This window comes from Carlito syrichta, unplaced genomic scaffold, assembly GCF_000164805.1.
Source record: "Carlito syrichta isolate Samal-C Ts95f unplaced genomic scaffold, Tarsius_syrichta-2.0.1 Scaffold314118, whole genome shotgun sequence".
Taxonomy (NCBI): domain Eukaryota; kingdom Metazoa; phylum Chordata; class Mammalia; order Primates; family Tarsiidae; genus Carlito; species Carlito syrichta.
This window is the reverse complement of record NW_007258214.1, coordinates 476,966-500,787: the sequence shown is the minus strand read 5'-3', so window position 1 is coordinate 500,787 and position 23,822 is coordinate 476,966. Positions and strand designations below refer to the sequence as shown.

At 55.3% G+C, this 23,822-nt stretch overlaps 1 protein-coding gene across 1 annotated transcript in view; it reads left to right on the top strand.

The window, feature by feature from the left end:
- Positions 1–23,822, top strand: part of PREX1 (phosphatidylinositol-3,4,5-trisphosphate dependent Rac exchange factor 1) — a 137,142-nt gene that overhangs the window by 5,501 nt on the left and 107,819 nt on the right. The window contains exons 4-8 of the mRNA XM_021719099.1: positions 1,416–1,495; positions 1,682–1,856; positions 9,893–10,047; positions 13,747–13,818; positions 16,287–16,409. Coding sequence (XP_021574774.1) covers positions 1,416–1,495; positions 1,682–1,856; positions 9,893–10,047; positions 13,747–13,818; positions 16,287–16,409 — 605 coding nt within the window. The remainder of the gene's footprint in view (positions 1–1,415; positions 1,496–1,681; positions 1,857–9,892; positions 10,048–13,746; positions 13,819–16,286; positions 16,410–23,822) is intronic.

The following is a 23,822-nucleotide window of genomic DNA, read 5'->3' as shown; positions in this document are numbered from 1 at the left end:
GGAGGTGGGGGCGGGTGGAGGGCACGCTGGTGTGGGGATGTGGGCACCCCAGTTTACGAAGCCTTCCCCCACCGTCTCACCCCGGGAGACTTGGGGCAGGTGGCCTGCCGTCGGGCCGTTTTCAGGATGAAAAAAGCTGGTCACAACTAGAAGAAATGAGGGGAGATCATGTGAATTGCTGGGTGTGTGTAGGAACCCCACGGATGTGCTTGGTCCAGTTTCAGAAGTGTCCCTAGGAAGCACTGTGGGTTCTGTCCACCTACGCCAGGGCTTGGGCTCCCTGGAGACCCTCCATGAGGTCAAGATGGGAGATGTGATGATGCGTTCTGAGCACCTGCCATGCACCATGCACCAGCACCAACACGTGCACCGCTGTAGCACTTGTTGGCTTCTGAAATTCCCATTGTAACCCCACGCATGCACTCATTGTGTCCCATTCTGTAGAGGAGGAAACGGAGGCAGAGGACGGATAAGGAATATCCTCTGGGTCGCACAGTGTGTGATAGCTGAGCTGGGTGTTGAGCCCACCCACCTGAGTGCTTTGCCTGCTGTGTTTCTTTTTGGCCTCCCCCCATCACCCAAGAGGCCAGTGATGTATGATTCTCCTCCATGTTAGGGATGCAGCCCAGAGAGGGTGAGTCAGTTTCTAGGTCACAGAGCGGCAGGCAGCAGAGGCAGGACTTGACCCAGGCAGCCTTGGCCCCACTCATAGACTGCTTCCTTCAGAGGGGCAGGGCCTTCTAGAAGGAGTGTTTCTAAGAGCAGGGAAGGCTTCCCAGAGAGCTGGAGCACTGTGTGGGGAGTGTGTGTGGGTTCCCTGCAGACGCAGCCTCCGTGGGAAGCGGCCTTCCTTCTATCCAGGCGGGACCTGCCATGGCTCCCTGCCCCACCTCCAATCCTTGCACACTCTGAGGTCATCCCGTGGGCTCAGAAGTGTTTTGGTGTCTTAGGGCCCAGCGAGGCCGCCCCGGTGTATATGCAAAGCATCTGTTCGGTGCCCAGCCTGGGCGGCGTGACTTGCCTGTCACCTAGGAGCAGGCACCCGTGCTCAGGCCCTCTGCCGGCACTGCACGCCTCTGCCCCATGGCTTTGGCGCTGAATGGCTCTCACCTACAGGGAGGCCAGGAGCCTGGGGTTAACCACACCCTGCTGCCCTCTAGTCAGGGACAGGCAGGGTTAGCAAGTGGATGCCCCAGGCCCCCCTCCTGGGCATGCTCTGCACCGGCCCTTGGGAGCCTCCAGGGGCCTGAGACACAGTTGCCCTCAGTGGTGACCTGCTCACTCTCATGCCCCTTGGGGCCACTTCCTATCCCTGTTCCCTGCCCCTCTGCCCCACAGGTGCTTCCTGGAACCACCTCCCCAGCGCATGCTTGCACCCCTGTTCTTGCCTCGGCATCTGCCGCCTCTGGGAGCAGCCCAAGGCGACACCGTGGCCGACCTGCTGAGACGCCTGGGCCCATGCCCCTACGTGTTCTCCTGTGTGGCCATCCGTAGAGTGAGTCGCCGCTGATGCCATGTAGACTTTTGAATCGAGACGCGCTCCTCTTGACAGTGCAGTTTCCTTGTGTATTCGGGGCTAATACATGTATTCTGTAAGCCTCCACTGATTTTGAAATGGTGCCTTCTGTGCCCAGGGAAGGTCTGCTCTCAGCCACTCTGGCGGCTTCATGGGCCCCTTCAGTGGTCCCTTGCTGAGGACTCGCCGGGCTCCACCTGTGAGCCGGGCTGGCTGCCGGCGATGCGGGGCCCACTGAGGGGTGCAGGGGACGTCCAGGCAGCGGACTGTGGGCGAGCAGGGTTGGATTCAGTCCTCACGTCCCATCTTGCAGGACGGCTCCATTACACAGATGGAACAGGTAAGGCATGGGCTGGGCTGTGGGACTCCGGAGCCCACTGTGGACATCCACAACCCAGCTTCCTCCTTCCTAGCGGGGGGAACGCTCACAGCACAGCGTGTGGGCTGTTGTGAGGGACAGAGCAGCTGATGCTTCACCACTCGCCCAGCCCGTTTGTGACTGAGGCCCACTCTGTCGCGGGCCTGGGGTGGGGGACGTGGTGTGGGCAGGCCACTGGCCTCCTGGGGCTGGCACAGTAGTGGGTGGGGGGACAGAAACAACCCTGTGCGGGGGGGGGCAGGGGGAGAAAGGGGAGGGCGGAATGTGCGGGGGAGTGGGGGTTCTGGCCTCTCTGGAGGTGGCATGTTTGGTTCTAGGCAGGGAGCGAAATGGGGGAGGGCCCTGCAGATATCTGGTCAAAGCATCTTCTAGGCAAAGGGGGCAGCAGGTGCAAAGGCCCCGTGGTGGCGGCTGCCTGATATGTTCACTGGAGGCCTCAGTTGTACATTATCTGTAGGTTTACAGGAGGAAATCAACCCATTAATGACATGACACAACACAGTATATTTGTGCTGTTTGCTATATAGCAACATGGTTTTTAAAAATTTTATCTAAGTCAGAGTCTCTGTCACTTAGGCTGGAGTGCAGTGGCACAATGATGGCTCACTGCAGCCTCGATCTCCTGGGCTCAGGTGATACTCCTGCCTCAGCCTCCTGAGTGGCTAGGCCCGTAGGTGCATGCCACCACCCTAGCTAATTAAAAAAAAATTTTTTTTGTGGAGACAGGGTTCTGCTATGTTGCCTGGACTGGCCTCGATCTCCTGGGCTCAAGCAAGCCTCCTGCTTTGGCCTCCCAAAGTGCTGGGATTACAGGCATGAACCACTGCACCCGGCCTCTAATGCCATGAATTCCACTCACACCTAAAGTTTGTAATGCACTGTAGAGGGAAAAGGAATCAGTTCGAAGTTGCCAAAGGATTGTCACATCCTCTCGGGATGTGTCTATAGCTGAATGTGTCACTTTCTTTGGAGATGATGTCTCGAATCTGAGATTCGGGCCCTCAGGGAAGTCCGAGTTGGCTCTGAACCATGGCTCTGTTTTCGGCTCCTGGCATAGACTGGTGATGGAGTGCTCCGGGGGAGGCAAGGAGTGGGTTTTAATCTCAGCCTGGGCAGTGGTGGGTGCTCTGGGCTGGGGCAGGCTCGTGTTCTGCCCCAGGCTGTGGGAGCACCCGGGAGCTTGTGGGCTTCCTGAGTCAGAGGGAGAAGGAGGGGCGGGTGGCTTGGAAGTGCCAGTACAGAAGCCTGGCCCCTGCTCCGACCTCACCCGAGTCCCCTGCCTTACCCCACACAGGGACCAGGGACACATGCTTGAGGAGGAAGACAGGGCGCCTCAGTGCCAGGGGGTAGTGGTGACTGGGGTGGGCAAGGAGAGCCTGGTACATTTAGTTCCCCTCCCTCCCAAAAAGCAAAAAATATAGCTGTGTTAAGAGATGACATAAGCTGGGCATGGTGGCTCATGCCTGTCATCCTAGCACTTAGGCAGACTGAGGCAGGAGGATTACTTGAGCCCAGGAGTTCAAGACCAACCTGGGCAACATAACATAGCAAGACCCTCGTCTCTACAAAAAAAGAAGAATTTAAAAAAAACATCAAAAATTAGCCAGTCATGGTGGCATGTGCCTGTAGTCTCAGCTACTCATGAGGCTGAGGCAGGGGGATTGCCTGAGCCCAGGAGGTCAAGGCTGAAGTGCGCCTGATCGTGTCGCTGCACTCCAGCCTAGGTGATGGAGTGAGACCCTGACTCAAAAGAAAAAAAGAAGCCGGGCTCGGTGGCTCAGCCTGTAATCCCAGCACTTTGGGAGGCTGAGGCAGGGGGATTGCCTGAGCCCAGGAGGTCAAGGCTGAAGTGCGCCTGATCGTGTCGCTGCACTCCAGCCTAGGTGATGGAGTGAGACCCTGACTCAAAAGAAAAAAAGAAGCCGGGCTCGGTGGCTCAGCCTGTAATCCCAGCACTTTGGGAGGCTGAGGCAGGGGGATTGCCTGAGCCCAGGAGGTCAAGGCTGAAGTGCGCCTGATCGTGTCGCTGCACTCCAGCCTAGGTGATGGAGTGAGACCCTGACTCAAAAGAAAAAAAGAAGCCGGGCTCGGTGGCTCAGCCTGTAATCCCAGCACTTTGGGAGGCTGAGGCAGGGGGATTGCCTGAGCCCAGGAGGTCAAGGCTGAAGTGCGCCTGATCGTGTCGCTGCACTCCAGCCTAGGTGATGGAGTGAGACCCTGACTCAAAAGAAAAAAAGAAGCCGGGCTCGGTGGCTCAGCCTGTAATCCCAGCACTTTGGGAGGCTGAGGCAGGGGGATTGCCTGAGCCCAGGAGGTCAAGGCTGAAGTGCGCCTGATCGTGTCGCTGCACTCCAGCCTAGGTGATGGAGTGAGACCCTGACTCAAAAGAAAAAAAGAAGCCGGGCTCGGTGGCTCAGCCTGTAATCCCAGCACTTTGGGAGGCTGAGGCAGGGGGATTGCCTGAGCCCAGGAGGTCAAGGCTGAAGTGCGCCTGATCGTGTCGCTGCACTCCAGCCTAGGTGATGGAGTGAGACCCTGACTCAAAAGAAAAAAAGAAGCCGGGCTCGGTGGCTCAGCCTGTAATCCCAGCACTTTGGGAGGCTGAGGCAGGGGGATTGCCTGAGCCCAGGAGGTCAAGGCTGAAGTGCGCCTGATCGTGTCGCTGCACTCCAGCCTAGGTGATGGAGTGAGACCCTGACTCAAAAGAAAAAAAGAAGCCGGGCTCGGTGGCTCAGCCTGTAATCCCAGCACTTTGGGAGGCTGAGGCAGGGGGATTGCCTGAGCCCAGGAGGTCAAGGCTGAAGTGCGCCTGATCGTGTCGCTGCACTCCAGCCTAGGTGATGGAGTGAGACCCTGACTCAAAAGAAAAAAAGAAGCCGGGCTCGGTGGCTCAGCCTGTAATCCCAGCACTTTGGGAGGCTGAGGCAGGGGGATTGCCTGAGCCCAGGAGGTCAAGGCTGAAGTGCGCCTGATCGTGTCGCTGCACTCCAGCCTAGGTGATGGAGTGAGACCCTGACTCAAAAGAAAAAAAGAAGCCGGGCTCGGTGGCTCAGCCTGTAATCCCAGCACTTTGGGAGGCTGAGGCAGGGGGATTGCCTGAGCCTAGGAGCTCAAGGATACGATGAGCTGTGGTCGTGCCACTGCACTCCAGCCTGGGCAACAGAGTGAGACTCCAACTCAAAAAAAAAAAGGAAAAAAAAAGAAAAAAAGACTTTTGATTAAAAAATAGCATGTTCATGGTAGAAATGTGGAAAAGAAAAAGAAATGAACAAACAAGAAAAGTGAAATCCCTCATAATTCCACTCTGTTAGGCTTAGGTGAACTGGCTTGTGATAAAATCCTAATAGTGCCTGAAATGAGGTGGAAGTTCATTTCCTCCTTAGGCAGTTATAGGCAACCTAGGGCAGGTATGCTGGCTCCACCGTCAGTAGGAATGTCAGTGTCTACTGTATTGCAGCTCTATCTTCAGCTCGTGGCTTCCACCTCGTGGTACAAGGTGGCTGCTTGACCTCCAGGTATCACATTTGTGATCCGGTCAGTAGGAAGGAAGATAGCAGAAGAGAATCCCTGCCCATCTCTTCCCCTACCCCAAAAAATAGTTCCACAATGTTGTACGTAATATATCCACTCTGCCGTACCATCCTGACCTTGGTCACGTGGACACCCCTAGCTGCAAGGGAAGCTGGGAAATAACAGCTTTAGTCTCACATCTGGAGTTTTCTTTCTAAAGGAAAAGGAGAGAACTGATATTGGAGGCAGCTGGTAATCTTGACCATATTCCTACATGGCCCAGGCTATCTCCTTCCTTCCTTCTTTTTTCCTATGCTTATGTAGAGATTCTTTATTTAACCAATAATAGATTATGCTTTATGTACTGCACTGTAACTTGGCTTTTTTCCTAGTTAAGGACACATCAGTAGCCTTTTATTTTTTTGCCATTAAATGGACTTCTGCAAACCAATTTTAGCGTGATTGTCCCTTGCTCAGATGGACGATAATGTAACTGGAACCCTAGGGATGGAGTTATCCATCAGATACTGAAGTTGAACCTCCTTTCCTCTTGTGAGATTTAGTTTTTCCCACAGGATAAATGCCCGGAACTTGGACAGATGGAGCATAGCATTTGGGCATTTGAAGGTGTCATTGGGCAGCTGGGGGTCTCCCTAAACTCTGGGCTCTGTGAACTGCCTGGAGTAGGTGGTGGCCAGTCCCTGTCTGCTGCTGTGATGGCTGTTTTATTATTACCTGGATCCCAAGGCCCTTCCCTGATACGTTGCTTCCTACCCCTGGCCACCCAGATGGTGTTGGGGTCCTCAGGGCACCCCTTTCTTTGTCTTGCTGTGGTCTGAGGATGCCCCCGCTCCCTCCCCCCTCACTCCCAGCCTGTCCCCTGGCCCTCTCAGGTTTCACCATATGTCTGGTGAGGTCGCCCCAGCCAAGGTGGGGGCTCCTTGGAGGCCACCGGGCCCCCGCCCCCAGCAGATCAGGTTGCCAGCGTCAGGCTCAGGGAGTGACTTGGAGACCTCTTTCTGTCCATTTTGTCCCCAGGGAGAGATTTATCCTCCCAAGGTTGCGGACACAAGTGGTGGCACAGATGGCGGCTCCCTGGGGCCACCCCGAGGGCAGTTGCCTCCTCCTGGAATGGCTGGTGGGGTTTATTGTCCACCATCGCCCACTGGGGATGTGTGTTGGGGACGCGGCAGTAGGCCACACTTGCCTGGGTTCAAGGCCCAGCTCTGCCGCGTCCCGGCTGAGTGCCTTTAGCGCTTTACTCTGCCAGGTCTCAGTCCCCTCCTCTGTGGAATGGGCACGATCATGACAGTGCCAGCCTGCTCGAGTTTGAGGATCAGCAAGCTTAGAGCAACACCTGCATGTGACACTGCCTGGGGGCATCATTTGGCAGGACCATGAATGGAAAAGGCGTCTCGTTCCAGTAGCTTCTCTAGCTCTGTCCAGCCTGCTGCTGGACCTCTTCTGGGCCCCTGTTCTCAGTTTCTCCTTTCCTCTCCTGCTTTTCCTCCACAGGCGGGTCTCTCCTGAGCGCCTACTATGTGCCAGACACTGTTCCAGGCACGGAGTGGGTGCCCATGGACTCAGCTGCCCCCCAAGGGAGCTGATTCTGTGACGGGGCCGGCACTGAGCCATCCAGTACATCCAGTGAGAGCCTCCCTGAAGGGGAGCAGGTTCAGATGGACATGGAGCAGGGGAAGGCCCCCTTCAAGTGAATCCACGGCGTGGCCCGTGTGAGAGAACAGCACATGCAAGGACCCGGTGGCAGGAGCGGGCTTGGTGTGTTCAAGGGACAGTGTGGCTAGGCTGAGCCAGCGTAGGGGGCCTTCAGGCGGGGTCTTTTAGCCGTGAAAGGGGTTGGAGTTTTCCTTGGCTTCGGTAAGAGCCTCTTCTGAGGCCAGGGCTTCTTGTCTGGGGCACTGTTCGTGTTGGGGCCAGACACGTCTTTGTGGGGCTGTCCTGGGCATTGTAGGCTCTACCCACAAGATGCCAGTGGCACCAGCTGTGACACACACAAATGCTTCCAGACATTTCCAGAAGTCTCCTGGGGGACAGAGCCCCCCCCCCAGGTTGAGAACCACTGGGCCCAGGCAAGGTGGGGCAGGGGCCAGAATGGCCTGGCACCAGGGCCCCTGGTTCTAAGCTGCATCTTGTCACCAACTTGCTGTTTGACCTCAGACCAGCATCTCATGCTGTGGGTTCTTCAGTCAAATGGGGGCTGGTTGGGGTGGCAGACCCACAATCCCAGTGCCCCTCTCCCTCCCACATCGGTGGCAGACATCGCTAATCAATCACAGCTTGCCTCCCTGCTCAGCCCAGAACTCTGGGGACCACTGAGGCACTCGAGTCAGGAGCCCAGTGAGCAGCCTCTCGGGTCCCCCTCTCTCAACAGCAAGCTGGAGTCTGGCACTCCTGGGTTCAATTTCTGCTCTGGTGGTTGCCTCTGAGACTCAGTGACTCAGTTTTCCTATCTGTAGAACAGGACTAGAATACCTCCCCTGGAAGCTGATGGTGGGATGGAAATGGACTTAGGATGGGGCTTTGCGGTGTCAACAAATGTTTGTGGCATGCACAATTGAGAGCGTGCTGCGTCTTGCTCTGGGGTGTGACATGGTGGGAACGCTTGCCCACTGCTGCTTGGAGTGTAGCCACGATCAGTCACCTTAGGGAGGCATTTGGCATCACCTCGTCAAGTGGAGCATGCTCCTAATCTGTAATCAAGCATTCCACACCTGGAGGACTCCTGCGTGTGCGGGGGACTTGCTCCTCTCATACCCGGAGACCCGAGGGTCCACGTAGAGCATCGTGCACACCTGAGCTCCAGGCGGCCCACGTGTCACCTAGAGGAACTTGCGCACCTGCGCCCTGGTGGATGCAGGTGGACACCTGCAAGAGCTGGCACTGAGCCCTGTGGCTCTATCGCAGTAGCATGGCTTACTGTAAGGACGTTTGCTACAACGACAGTGTCTGCAGCATGATAGTGGTTGCCTCACACGATGATTTTGCCTACTAAGCAACGAGATAAACAACCTGGGGTCTGCCTTAGTGTGGACTTCCCAGGCAGCACATCCTGAGACTGCTTCAAGGGCACAACATGGACGTGGGGGGTCACCCCAGGAAGCACCAACGCTAGGGGGCCTAGTGATTGAGGCAGGGTGGAGAAGGCAGCTGAGAAAGGTGGTCATCAAGGAGGGTGCCATGTGGGCTGCCAGGGCTTACTCCCACTGGGGCCCTCAGGGAAACGGCATCGTTTGAGTGCCTCAGTTTCCTGGTCTGTCTCTGCTTGCAGCTCCTACCAGTCATCCCCAAGGGCCGCCCCCCCGGTGGCCTCACTTCTCCAGGCCTTCCGGCCTGCCCTGCACATGAGAGGGGCTCTCTGGCTGAGAGACGTGGGCCCTGGAGCTGGCAGCAGTGTGGGGCGATGCTGGGGTCCGGAGGGCAGTGTCGCCTGGTGTGCCTGTTGACCTGGACACCTGTAGAAGGTGAAATGGTGAGTGAGGAAGGCAGGGTGCTGATGGCTCGTCACTTACAGATGTGCTGTGAACACAGAATGGAGTTCTCTGTTGCTTATTGATGTGCAGGGGTGTGGTGAGAGGGTATAGGCAGGCATGGGGAGTCGGGTGGGCACCCTGCCAGGGGGAAAGGTGGCCAGGTACTCACCTCTCTCTAACAATTCCTTTCTGCCTTCGTTTTTTGTTTTGGGGTCTCTGTCGTCCAGGCTGGAGTGCAGTGGCACCAACACAGGTCACTGCAGCCTCGACCTCCTGGTCTCAGGTGATCCGTCTGCCTCAGACTCCTGAGTAGCTGGGACGACAGGCGTGCACCACCATGCCTAGGTAATTTTTAATTTTTTTTGTAGAGACGAGGTCTCGCTGTGTTGCACAGGCTGGACTTGAACTCCCAGGCTTAAGGGATCTTTTCTGCCTCATCCTCCCAAAGTGCTGGGGTTACAGGCATGAGCCACCAGGCTCAACCTCTGCCTCCTTTTTCTACGTGGAGATGTGTTATGTGCACAGCCACGGGGATAACTGGAGCAGATCTCAAGTGCACACTGACAAGGCTTTGCATACACAGTGTCCTGTGTCTCCACAACTCAGATCAAGATATAGAATGCTCCACACCCCCAGGCCCCCCCTGGCCCCTTCCAGGCTGTACCTCCCCCGGACTTGTTGAATTACTTTTTGCAAGTGACTTCGAGTGAATTTGACGGACCGTGAAGACGTGCCAGAGCCGGGTAGTGATGCGTTTGGGGGTGTGTGCTGTGCTTTTCTCTTTTCTTCTGCATCTTGACATGTTTCATCGCCATCATCACAGAGAGAAGAGGAGGACTTGGGCGGGTGTGAGGGCAGGAGTGAGGGCGGCATCCGGGCCTGGACAGAGACCCACCGGGAGGGGTTTCTCAGACCCTGCGGCCCCCCAGGAGGGCTCGTGTTAGGGGGGTTTCCAAGAGGAGCGCTGCTCTGGGTCCGAGCATTCCGCCCTGTCAGGCCACAGACAGAGTTGCCCCAGAGGGTCCTGGGGACCATCCCTGCCCGTGCAGAGGCCGTCGGGGCTGCTTCGAAAAGCCGCCATGCTTGGGCAGCACGCAGGCCGGCCCGAGGCTCCTGCCTGCCCGTTCTTTCTGGGTCACGAGTCGCTGATTGTGCCTGCCATGCTGGCTTGTTTGCAGTTCCTCCGTGGGTGGCCCGAGCCGCCCATTGTGGCAGCACAATGGTGGTGGCCGAGCTTGTGTGAAGAAACCGGGACAGGAAGCCCAATCTAGGCCAGCCGAGCTCACTCCCGGCTTCCTGCCCTCCCTGGCTGCGCCGGGCGGGGGCCTTTGTCCCCGTGCGGTCTGGGAGGTGGGAGGCCTGACTTCCCGTGGCCATCCTCGGCCATGGGAAAACGTCTTCTGGGGCCACTGTCCCCATCCCCTCCACCCACCGTCCTTCCGGAAGCAGGACCAGCAGCCCCCTAAGGGCATCGAGGCTCTGCCCTGGGCCGGGCGCAGCCCTGCCTTCTTGTGGTTTTCGAGTACCTGCTGTGTGCCAGGCACGGCTTGGGCCCTGAGGATACAGAGTGAACAAGAGAGCCCAGGCCCCTGCCTTCAGGAAGCTTCCAGTCGCTTTATCCTGTTGCATCCTGAGGGGCAGGTGCAGTACTTCTGTGATCCCCATATTTGAGAAGAGTTAACTAAGACTCAGAGAGGCTATGCACTCTCCTGAGGTCACACAGCAGGAAGGAGAAAGATCTGTGGTTTCAACCCAAACTCCCTGGTGTCCAAACCTGACCTCTGTTGTTGGATTGGGAGTTAGGGTTTCATCCCAGCCATGCTCCCTTCTTCTCTTGACCCTTCCCTGAGGCGCTAGTGTAGATTGCGTAATCTCAGCTTTCTCATCTTTCAAATGGGCTCATAATGCAGGACGGGAGGGTAGAAAGTGCATGAAGGCAAGGAGGGCCTCTTGGAGGAGAGGACATCTGAGCTGAGACCTGAGGGATGAGAAGGAGCCTGCCCAGGGTAGAATGGTAGAATGGGGGGGGAAACATCCTGCTAGCAGGAAGAGCTTGTGCAAAGGTCCTGAGGCGGGATTGTGTTTGGCAGGTGGACAGAATCTAGAAAGAGGGTGTGGCTGCAGATAACGAGGTGTGGGGGGATGGTGTGCTGGAAGCTGAGGTCAGAGAGTTTAGCAAGGACAGGGTCATGGGGGCCTTATGGGCCACGGAAGGATTTGGATTTCAAGGGCAGTGGGAAACCATGCAGAGTTTAAAGCTGTGGGTTGATGAACCTGAGACACATGTTTAAAAGGGTCTCTCTGGCTATGTGTGTGGAGAGGAGACCTCTCGGAGGGTGAAGGGGACTGGGGGGGAGGGACTATGTGAGTCCATATGGGAGATGATGATGGCTTGGCCTGGGAAGAGGGGGAGGAAATGTTTTTTGGGTGAAGCTGATGGCATTTGCTGGTAGATTGGAAATGGAGGAGAGAGTCGGAGGACAGTGGGGGGTTTTAGAGGGCAGAGGTGCCAGTAATCGGGGGTGGGGGGTGGGCTCCGGAGGTGTGGGAAGGTCAAGGGTCAGAGGTTGGGTGAATGAAGTCTGGGGACCCCTTGCACTCCCATGGGAGGTGTGGAGGCTGCAACTGGAGAGGGAGTCAGGCTTCAGGGGAGCCGCCCAGGCGGGGGGTGTAAGCTCAGGGGTCATCAACAAAGAGATGACTGAGATTGTCCTGCGCTCTGTGTAGACAGACTCGAAGCTGCCTTCCTGTGTGTCCTGTCTCCCTCCCTGCTGTCTGCTGTGCGGCCTGCCATTGCACCCCCTCCCAAGAGGCTTACCTCTGGGCAGGTGGCCGAGCTCCTGGTGGCGTCATGGACATCTCTCCCGCTGACAGGAGAGTACCTGACAGCCTTCTCTCTGCCTGCCTGCATCTGGCCAGATCCCAGCGCTGTCCCTGCTGTAATCTCCCGAGACAGCCATGGTCGGATGGGACTCGCTGTTGGTGAGCCTGCACCAGGCTTGTGACAGAGAGGCCATGGGCTCCCTGGGGCGGCCCCCCGTGACCTGGGCTGTAATGTGACTTGGGAGGGCAGGCGATGGGCCAGCCCCCCACTCGTCATGACCCTGCAGCTGAGGCGGGATCGTCATGTGGCTGTCGCCAGGCCCACCTGTGGTCCTGCCCCATGTCCTGGAGGTGGGGCAAGCCAGGAAGAAGTTGCTGGAAGGTTGGCCTCAGTTTCCCTAGGGTGCTGACGCCGATCTCTTTCCCTTCCCACACACTATCCTGCCCCCTTGGCCGCCCGTGTGACCCCTCGGCTACCCTGCCTTCTGTACTCTGTCTCACCCCTACCACCCAGGCCCGGGCAACCATCTCCTGTCCATACTGCTGCACCCTTCCGCTCCAGTCTCCCCACCTTTTCGTTCACCCCGTAAGGCCCAGCTCCATGCAGTAATGGAGGGCTCCTTCACCGACACGTGAACATGGGGAGATTTTCCTTCAAAAGAATCCTAGTTTCTGGCTTCACTCAAAAAAAAAAAATTAAGAACCTCTGGTGATCCTGGCCTCTCGTGGCTCCCAGAGGCCCTGCCACGCCCCTCGTCACAGGCGAGCCATGGTTTGTCTGAAAAGAGTAACAGGAGCAAGGACTGTGGTCCCTTGATGCAGCAGGGTTCTAGGCATCTGTCAGGAAGCACAAGGATGCTCCCTGAGTGATGATCTGGAAAGATCTTTGAGCTATCAGAGTGGGAAAAGCAGGTGCAGGGCATCCTGTGTACGTTGCTGTTATCTGGTGTATAAAAAGAGGAAAAATAGGAATAGATGTACATATGTGTATCATATGTGTATATGTACATTTGTGTTTGTGTTTGATTTTGCATTTGTGTTTGTGTTTGATATTGCATTGATTCTTTGGAAGGATGTCCAAGAAACTAGGAGCTGGCTTTCCTTTGGGGGGTGGGGAGGGACTAGATTGTTGGGGGTTGGGGTGGACAGAGTTTTTTGTGTTTTTGACATTTTATATTTTTTGGTGGGGGGACAGGGTCTCACTCTGCTGTCATTTAGGCTAGAGTGCAGTGGCCTGATCATAGTTCACTGCAGCCTTGAACTCCTGGGTTTAGGCTGTCCTTCTGCTTCAACCTTCTGAGTGGCTGGGATTACAGGAATGCGCCACCATGCTCAGCTACTTTTTTGATTTTTTTGTAGAGGCTGGTTTCGAACTCCTGGCCTCATGCGATCCTCTCACCTTGGCCTCCCAAAGAGTTGGGATTACAGGCATGAGTCATCGTGCCTGGCCTATTGTTGACTTTAGAGTCATGTTAGTGCATTATTATTCAGAAGTTAAATAGTTAAAAAAAACAAATCCCGGCGTGGTAGCGCTGCCTGTAGTTCCAGTTACTCGGGAAAGCTGAGGCAGAAGGATCACCGGAGCCCAGCAGGTCGAGGCTGCGGTGGCTGGGAGCGGCCACTGCACTCCAGTCTGGGCGACAGAGTGAGACTCCAACTCAAAAAAAAAAAAAAAAAAAAAGAGGAAATGAATGGTGGTCTGAGAGGCCCCCGTGGTGGAGAAGCAGGCGTGGGTGTGTGTCTTTGGGCTGAGGTTCCTTGAGGGCAGGGGCTTTGCGTTAGCTTTCACTGTGTCTTCAGGGCCTGGTGCGTAGATGCTCGGTAAACCTTCAGCGACTGACTGGGAGTGAGGGATGTCGCAGTGTGTTCGGTGTATAAACAGCAGTTCTTCTTTGTTCTCTGTCTGTGTGCCTGGACCGTAATCCCTCCAGGTTCTGGTTGGCATTTGAATCCTGACCCTTCTGTAGGGCTCTCCTGGGAGAACGGGCAGTATGGACACTCACTTCTCTCTGCTTCCCCCTCCCCAGGCGTTCCTGCACCGAATCCGGCAGAACGTGGCGGACTCCGTGGAGAAGGGCCTCACGGAGGAGAATGTCAAGGTGTGGATGCCCCGGCTGACCCCTTCTGGAATGTCCTGCTGCTTTGTGCCTGGCTCCTCCCAGGCGGTGATCAGAGGGTGTGCAGGACGAGGTGCATGTCTCACTGACCACTGGCTCTGCCTCCCCAGCTGACTCCCTGCAGCCCAAGGGGCCTCTCAACCCTGAGTGGCTATGCTTGGTGGACGTCAGGAGGAGGCAGCCCCGTGCCTGGCTGCCTAGATCAAGATTTTCTCTCCTGCTCTGTGTGGCCAACCTGTCTTCCAGCCTCCTCCTTTCAGCCCTCCTGGCTTGGAGCCAGTGGAAAATCCCTTCCCAAGTGCCCCCGGGAGCCTGGCACTCTGGCTGCCCCGCTGGCAGCCCCATCCCTCCCCCCGCACTGGGCATCCAGTGTCCAGGCAGGGCTGATGAGTAATTGGGTCCAGCTTCTCTTGGCCGAGGCTCTGGGAGAGTTTCAATGGGCCTTCTGTGCGCACGGCTCAGCCCCAGCCTGGCTCCCTAGCCTGGCTCTCAGTGTGACCTTTCTCTCTGAGCCGCCTTGCAGTCCTTGGGGCTCTGAGGGTCGTGGTCCGAGGGAAGATGGGGAGGCAGGGTGGGGCGGGTGTCCCAGGTGCCCAGCACTTACAGCACACAGAGGGCTTGGTCAAGGAAGACAGTCCCCCAAGTGTCCTGGTTAATTTCAGCTGTGACCTTGCATGTCGGCAGTTCAAAGACCGATTTTTTGCATGAGAAGCTGAGGGTTAGGGATCTAAAGGGGCTTGCTCAGAGTCCCTGCGTGGCTGGTCCTGGGGGATGTGTGTGTGTGAATGTGTGTGCGTCCACACGCGTGTGCTGGGAGCTAAGCTCTTTATGCATTCATTCATTCACTCACTCAGCATTCAGCAGATATTTACTGAGCACCTGCTGTTTATGATACTCTGTTATAGGTAAACGTTATTTATCATAATTTTAAACTGTAAATTGTTACAGCTTAAAAAATTTGCCTTTTTTATGAGGTCTTTTTATGGGTCTTCAGGCCTTCAGGTCTTGGTCCGCGTGTCACCCTCTCAATGTGACTGACCCTTTCACTGCAAAAACCCTGTCTGTTTCCTTCGTTAAAACGATACTTTCACAGGGGCAGAACTTGTTCACTTCCTGTTGGATCCTCTGGGCCTCTAACCATGCCCAGCACGTAGTAGGTGCTCAGCAAACGCTTGCTGAATGGGAGTTGCTGTGCTTGAATGTTGAAGCCTGTGAGTGCTTTCCTTCCTCAAAAATTAAATTTAAAGACGCACCGGTTAAAAAAAGAAAGAAAGAATTGATGCAGTTCAAAAGGACCTAGTTAAAAAGAAAGTCTTGCCTGTCTCTCCCCAGAGGTCTCTCGAGTTACCCGCTTAGATTGTCATCCAGAGTCTCTGCTTCTGCCAACGTAGATCGCAGTGGCCTTTTTGTGTTATTTCACACAAGCAGGCCCATATTGGAACCTGTCTGGCCCCTTGATGTTCCCCACTTAACAATATGTTTTAAAGATCATTATGGGGTACTATATCCATACACATAGACCTGTAGATTCTTTTGCAGGCTGCATGGTATTCCGGCATGTGGAACTTACTTAGCTATGGACTAATGAGCCAGTCCCTGTGGATGGACATTTGGCTTGTTTCTAGTCTTTTGTTGTTGCAGATAAGGCTATGGTGTATGAACTTGGCCGACCACTGAGTTCTCAGCCTCAGCACTCTTGGTATTCCTTGTTGTGGGGCAGCCTGTACATTGTGGAAGCTTCTCAGCATCCTTGGCATCTGCAGCCACCCCACCTGTTTGTGACAGTCAAAAATGTCCCCAGACATTGCCAAGTATTCCCCAGGGTGCCACGCAGTGGATCAAAAGGTTAAATTCTCAAATGTAGAATTGCTGGATAACACTGATGTGAAGTTTGCACTTCAAGATTGATATGGGGAGACAGTCTCGTGTGCTGTCTGTGACAGCTTAAACAGCATGTTTCAGACATCCTACCTTATTGCATGTTCTTCTATCCTATCATGTAACAGGTGCATGGACTTATACTCCTTGCTTTAAGCGTCGGTCCGTGGTTGGGCGCACCAGTGGTGTCTGGGTGTGATGAATGTTTGCTTGCTAAGCAGGAAGCTCCTCACTGGACTATGTGACCCAGGGGATGTTCATTATTTTGCACAAGGTTCTTCTTCTATAAATTGGGGATAATGCAGTTTCTACCTCATGAACTTACACTGAGGATTAGGCGCTGTAAAGGCACATAAAGTTCTTAGCACAGGATTAGTCACTAATCCTGATTAGTGCACGTTAGTAATATTTTTGCTACTGTGATTACATTTATTAGTGGTGAACTGGCTCCAGTGTTTGAGTGCCTGTTTTAATACAGCCTCACCTACACTGCGGGTTATATGTTTTCTAATGGTTGGCTACGCTTGCCCTCATGCCTTGATTAATGTCTCTGGCCTCACTTTCCCTCTCAGATCCTGTTCTCGAACATCGAGGACATCCTGGAGGTTCACAAGGATTTCCTGGCCGCCTTAGAGTATTGCTTACACCCGGAGCCTCAGTCTCAGCATGAACTTGGGAACGTTTTCTTAAAATTCGTGAGTACAGCGCCCCAGCCCTGGGGGACCCTGTAGCTTTTGAGGAGGGTGTCTCCCTGGGTCCCTGTGCCACCTGTCCCTGGCTGGTTTCCTCCGCAGGCCTGTCTGGGAAGTGGGGCAGCTGTGGAGGGCAGGGGACCTCTGTGCATCCCAGGAGCAGTGGGGGTGGGCCAGGCCCGGCGGACCGCGGGTGCCTGTAGTGAGTCTCCTTTCCTTCACATTCACATCAAACATGGCCCTTGCTGAATGCCCACGACCCGGGGTCCCTTGACCTTCTGGCCTGGGAGAGGCCCTCTGCCACAGAAGGACCAACAGAGGCTGAGAAGAGGACATCAGACAGACCTGGTTTGCATCCAGGCTCAGGCACTCACTGGCCAGCGAGGGCACCTGGTCCTTGGGTGCCTTCTTGGGCTGGTGGTCAGAGAGGCTGACGCTTGTCATAATAACTTCTCCCTTCCTGGAGGATTCCTGGGTTACCTGAAATTGAGGGTGGTGGGCTGGAGGGAGGAGGCAACAGCCTTCCCCTCCCTCTCCTCTGTGCTGTTTGGGACCCTCTAGCAGGGAGAGACGTCCACATTGGCCTCTTTGCCTCTCTGAGCCTCAGCTACCTCCTCTGATTAAGAAGTAGGGATAGTCATGCCCAACCTGAGGGTTGGCAGGAAGACTCCCAGGAGAAAAGCAATCGGTGCAGCCTGGAGCAGTGCTGTTCAGCCCGGGCGATCTGCCCCTAGGGGACGCTGGCAGAGTCCCGAGACATTTCTGGCTGTCGGGACTCTGGGGGAGGGGTGCTGCTGCCTTCTGGCGGGTAGAGGCCAGGGGCACCACCATGTATCCTACAGCACACAGGACACCCCACAACAGAGATTCTCAGGCCTCCGATGTCCACAGGGTCAGGGGGAGAGACCTTGGTGCCTGGTGAGCGCTCGCTCTGTGTTAGCTCTGTTCATCGTCGTCATCACCGTCTTCACCAACTCACTTCTCCAAGGGATTGCATCTGAGTGGTCAGCGTCTAGGATGACAGAGCTGTTGTGGCTCTGCCCTTGGAGGGTGACAGCCTGATGGAGGTGACAGTCTCTTGGGCAGACAGTCAGAAGGAGGGTGTTTCTAGCCCCCGGCCAGGCCACCGAGCTGCTCACCTGTGGTACTCTCAGCGAGCTGTTTTAACTTGTCTGGGCCTCAGTGTCCTCAACTGCAAAGTGGGTATAAACCCATGCATGATGTTGTGGTGAGTATTAAGTGAGATAATACAGGGCGCATGCTCGGAACAGCTGCTGGCATGCAGCAGGTGCTCAGTAAATGTCGGGTGCTGTCTTCCTGTTCATGGAGTGGACGCTCCTCCATGCTTGAAACAGGACAAGTGAGAGAGTGTGGTGGGGCATGGGGGGCTGGGTGCTGGTGGAGGGCGCTAAGGCAGAGAGATGGGGCCCACTTGTGTTTAAGAGACACTGGCTGCTGCAAGGGAGGGTAGACAAGAAGGGGGAGGCAGGGAGATCCGCTGAGAGGTCACCCCGCCAAGTCCCAGACGAGTGTACCTTGGGCCAGTGCAGTGGCCATGGAGGTGGCGAGAAGGGGCAAGGGACAGTGAAGAGTGAGAGGGACGCCTCCCCTCTGGGGTCAGAGGAAGGAGCGAGTGCTTGTGGCTCGGGGTCAGCAGCCAAGGTTGTTCTACTGCCAACCAGCCAAGTGTACCCGGGCAAGGCTCTTCATCTCTGGAGGCCTCAGTCTCTAGCTCTGTACAGTGTGAGTGACGAGAGCACCTCTGCACAGGATTGCTGTGAGGGTGAAACAAGCTGGTCCCACACTGAGCATCATTCCAGCTGGGACACCAGGAAAGTCTTTCTGGAGGAGGTGGCCTGGGGCTGGTCGTGAAGTGATGACCTGAGCTTAAGTGGGACAGTCATATTTAGCAAGAGTGGGGCACAGGGTCTTCAAGGTGCTTCATGCAACTTGCCAAAACCCCGCTCCCACACCCTGGCTTCCCTACCTGCGCCCCAGAGGTTTAACCGTGTAAGAGTCAGCCAGGCTTAGTGGCTTGGGCTGTCATCCCAGCACTTTGGGGGGTCGAGGCGAGTGGATTGCCTGAGCCCGCGGGTTTGAGACCCACCCGGGCAACTTGGCGAGACCTCCTCTCTACAATAAATCAAAAACTAGCCGGGCATGGTAGCGCATGCCTGTAGTTCTGGTTACTTGGAAGGCTGAGGTGGAAGGATCGCTGGAGCCCAGCAGGTCGAGACTGTGGTGGCCGGGAGCGGCCACTGCACTCCAGTCTGGGCGACAGAGTGAGACTCCAACTCAAAAAAAAAGAGTCAGCCAGGGCTCTGGGCCCAGGGCCCCACTGGACTTTTCCCTCCTCTCTTTCCAAGGGGTTCCTCACATGCTCAGAGAAGTGGGGGGACTGGGGAGGGGGAGGAGGTGGGTACACACAAGGCTGCCTCCCTTTGCGACCTCTCCTACACTGCCTGGCCCCTCCTTGTGTAACCCCCTTGGATCTGGCCCCTGATGGAGGCTGTTGCCCCACCACGCTCATGCCACACCAAGGCGAATGTTTAGGCCTTTGTGGGCAGTTGTTTCCAGCCTCCCCAGGACCCAGCTCGCATCCTGCCTGGGCCGGGGATCAAGCATGTTAGAGCCTGCCTGCCTGACTTAGTATCCTGGCTCTGCTGTGATCCTGGGAGAATGACCTCACCTCTCTGTGCCTCAGTTTCCTCATCTGTAAGCTGGGGATGGCAAAAGCTACCTTCTAGGGTAGTTGAGGGAATTAATGACATCCGTAGTGTCTGGCGCATAATAAGTGCTCATGAGCAGGTGCTCAGGGTGTGGTGTGCATACCAGGCCATGCGAGCCAGCACTCTAGTGCCTCCTGGGCTTCTCTGGAGAGTGACTCCTTGCAGGGTTCCCAGGAATGGGCTTGCTGGGCCTCATTCCAGGCCGTGCTGTTTTTTCGAGAGCCTCCCTGAGCTTCCGCCGGGCTCCTGCCCATTCAACCTCACAGAGGATGGATGCCCCAGGCTTTGACCAGCATAGGGCGTTCTGAGGACTGAAGGGACGTGCACTGGAGATATAGCTCAGGCCCTTCCCTGCTTCTCCTGGAGCCCTCTAGAGGTTCCCACCCTGCTGGAAGAAAGTCCCCACACCCCACCAGGCTGGGTCTGCTTCCTGGACCTCACTCCCCACTCTGGCCATACCGGTCTCCTTGCTGTTCCAGAACGTGCTGAGCCCACACCCCCCACCCCAGGTCTCCAGGTGGGCAGACGTCCCCATGGCTCCCTCCCTCCTTGCGGCTTTCTCCGTGACCCTGCCCCACCCCCTACTTTATTATCCTCAGCGGCCCTTGTCACCATCGGCGTATGGGGATTGGTCCCTTTCTGTTGATCATCTGTCTCTCCCTAGAACATAGTCAACTTGTAGGACTATTTGTTTAATCCCTTAAAAATATTTAAAACCCTTAAATATATTTAAAAAGGGAAATATGGGCCAGGCGCAGTGGCTCACACCTGTAGTTCCAGCACTTTGGGGGTCCACGGTAGGAGGATTGCTTGAGCCCAGAAGCTTGAGACTAGTCTGGGCAACATTACTAGACCTTGTCTCTTAAAAAAAAACTTAGCTCAGTGTGGTGGTGCATGCCTGTGGTTCCAGCTACTTGAGAGGCTGAGGTAGAAGGATTACCTGAGCCCAGGAGGTTGAGGCTGCAGTGAACCGTGATCATGCCATTGCATTCCATTCTAGGTGACAGTGTGAGACCCCAACTAAAAAAAACAAAAGAGGGAAATTTGTATTCTTGGAAAAGGAAAATGAATATCTCTTGCTATAAATAGAAGGGAATCGTAAAACTAAGAACAGTTGGAACCAGACTGCATCACTGCATCTGTCTAGATCCTCTTGCGCACCTGAGGCTCTGAGCCGGTGCCTGCCCTGGGTTTGGTCAGGAGGATGAAGGGGGTCAGGCTGGTGGTGTCGTCTCACACCTGACTGAGACCCTCCGAGAGTAGCCGGAACGATTGAGGCAGGAGCCAGCTTTCTCAGTGTGTGAGTCATTGTTTTCCAATTTAAAATCATCTTAATTTAAAAATTAAAATCCTCCCACCCCCTCCCTCCTTGTTACGGAGACGGCACTGAGTCATCCTGTCTCGGGGCTGCCCCCCCGCGCGCTGGGCTTCCAGAAGCTGGAGCTGTGCATGCAGGTGGCCTCTTGAGGCAGCTGAGGGCGAGGCTGCATGGGCGCCACCCTGGCCTTGATGGTCCCGTGAGGAAGAGACTGTGGGGCTAGGACAGCCCCTCAGGCTGTACACCGCATGGCGAGTGGGCAAGGCCTTTGCACCCACACTGCCCAGTCCCGGGGCTGGGCTGTCCTCAGGAGTGGGGGCACGGCCTCCGGGGAGTGTCTCAGCCGAGGGCCGCCCGCCACCACTCCCGGCGTCTGGGGAAGGGGTGCCTCTGCCCTCCCTGTCGGGAGTTTGAACAGTGCGCCACGTATCCACCACTGCCCCAGAGGAAAGTGGCCCCGGGCCCATCTGCTCCCTGCCTGGAGATGTTTCCCCAGCCGAAGCTGCATCTGGGCCAGTGAGGAGGTGATTGGGAACTGAGCTCTGCCGACTGGCTCTCCAGAAGGGGAGGGAGCCCTGGCTCACAGTCCAGCCCACTGGTGCTTCCTCAGTCAACGGGTAGGGGAGAGTTGTTCAACCCTTTGCCCCAAAACCCAACCACGAACTCCCATGTTTATCACAAACTAGCACTGAGTGGACATTGTCTTTGAGCTGGGTGCTGTTCAGTGTGTCCTTCGTATAGTAATTCATTAAAACTTCACAACAGTCTTTAAAGGCGAGTACTATTCTTGTACCCATTTTACAGATGAGAAAACTGAGGCCTAGAAAGATGAAGTGGCAGGCCCGCTTGCACAGCCAGTGAGTGTCTGGGCTAGGATTTGAGCTGGCACATGTGGCTCGGGAGTGTGTGCTTCTCATCATCTTACGTGATAATGTTTCTTGAAATACGTATGGCATCTCCTGTGTGCCAGGCACCGTGCTAGGCCCTGGGAGGCTGCACTAAATCAGATACATTTGCTGTCTGCTGCCACGTGACTTGTAGGCTGGAGAGACAGAGGGCAAGGTAGCAGATGAGGCCATTGTAGACGGCGGGGCAGATTTAAAGAGCATAACTGTGGAGGGGTTCACGGGTGACCCTACCAGAGGTAGCTCTGTTGGGAGGTCAGGGCCAGGGCTGCTGGGTTCAGCCAATGAAAAAAAGCCCGCAGGTTCGAGAACCACCCGGGCAACTTGGCGAAACCTCATCTCTACAATAAATCAAAAAATTAACCAGGCGTGCTAGCACGCGCCTGTAGTTCCAGCTACTTGGAAGGCTGAAGCAGAAGGATCACCGGAGCCCAGCAGGTCGAGGCTGTGATGACCGGGAGCGGCCACTGCACTCCTGTCTGGGTGACAGAGTGAGACTCCAACTCAAAAAAAAAAAAAAAAAGAAAAAAAAAAAGAAAATAAGGGACACTCAAGTTCAGGACCACATCATGCTTTTTTAGTGCAAGTCTGTCTCATGCAATATTTGAGACCTATTGAAAAATAAGTTGCTGTGTATTTGAAATGAGACCTCGCCTGGGCATCCTGGGCTTTATCTGACAACCCAAGGTAGAGGCGGCCTCTTGAGGGGTAGATTGGGGTGATCCTGGGGGAGGGAGCTCTGGGCTGTGGGTGCATCCTGTGAAGTCCTGAGCTGGGAGCATGCTTGGCATATTTGGGGGAGGAAGGGGTGAGTGTGGCTGGAGCAGAGTGAATGATGGGGGGAGTGGGGGAGTTGGGGGTGTGTCATGGGGGCGGATCCTGTTGGGCTTGGTGGGCCAAGGCCTGAACTGCAGGTTTTATTCTGAAGTCCTAGGAAGCCACCAAGGTCTTCAGCACTGGAACAGTGTGGTCCAATTGGTGTTTAACTCCTTCTCCCTGCAACTTTGTGGACTGGTAAATTACAGTCTGGGGAGATCCTGGAAAAATTGATAGCCAATTCTTCCATTCCCCTCCCTACTGCAGGAGATGTCTACATGGCCAGCATCTTTCCTTCTCTGGGTGTCAGTCTTTCTGGCTGTGAACTGGGTAGTTGGAGTAGGTGGTCCCTGCGGTGCCCGTGTCACCTCCTGACCAATCTGGGCAGCAGCTGCCACCTCTGATGATCCTCGAGCCCTCCCTGGGGCTAGATCCCTTCCCCTGCTGTCCCCAGTTGGCAGCTGTCCCCTTCTCTGCTCTCACACCCCGAACCCACAGCCACACGGTTCCCACCCAGCACATCTGTGTATGCACAACTGCGTGTCTGTTTCTTTCTGGCCATCAAAGCCCCACATGGGAACCCCAGGAGGAAATGGGACACGTGGACTCTGAGCTGTCAAAAGTAATGTTTCCATATTTGCAGGTTCTCAACCACGACTGGATCAGGCTCAGTGAGAGGACGTGGAGGGGATTGAACTGGACGTGGTTCTGAAGAGGGGTGTTGTCATTTGCTAAATTTAACTTCTCCAAGTCTCAAGCCCAGGGCCCCTGCCCTTTCCGCAGGTTGAAGGAGAAGATGACATTACGGACTGTGTTGGAAAAGGGGCTCAGGGGATGAGGAATGGCAGACTTGTGGTGAGCTTACTATGTCCTCACCTCTTCTGTGTCTGTGGCAGATATCACCAATCAATCACAGCATTCTGTCCCCTTGGAGTTCCAGTGTCCTTCTTCCTCAGTGTGCCAGTGGCACTACCCATTGCTTAAGTGTGGCATGTGAGAAGACACAGATTTGCCCCTGCTTCCTGGCCCAGTCCTTTCCTAGTACAGATGGAGATGGACGGGGAGACCTGTCACCTCACTAAGCTTGGGTTGGTGTTTCTTGTTTCCTTCCCAGAAAGTGTGTGTCAAGACTGTCTTCACTGCAAGTGACAAAAACACCAACACAGTCTTCAACAACAACAACAAAAAAACTTGATTGGCATATATAAATGAAATGGTCAGGTGCTTATACTGGCTTCAGGCATAGCTGGATCCAGGACCCCGCATGATGTTTTCAGGACTTGATCTTTCTCTGTCCCTGGGCTCTGTTGGTTTCATTCTTGGAGGATGGGAGGCATGTATGGGGTGTGCGCCTCACGTGGTGGCAGAGTTTCAGCAGCAGTTCAGAGTTTCTCTTTTTAATTATCCAGCAAGAATCCTTGTGGACTCTCACTGGCCCAGCTGGGGTCACATGGCCAGTGTTGCTGGGACAGGGAGCTCTTTGCTGGTTTGGCCTGGGTCACATCCTCACCCGTGGTGCCTGGGGATGGGGTGGGACTGGCCTGGGAAGAAGCATGGAGTGATTTGAGGGGCCTTAGGTCTTACTCTGTTTTCTTTTTCTTTTTTTTTTTTTTGAGTTGGAGTCTCACTCGGTTGCCCAGACTGGAGT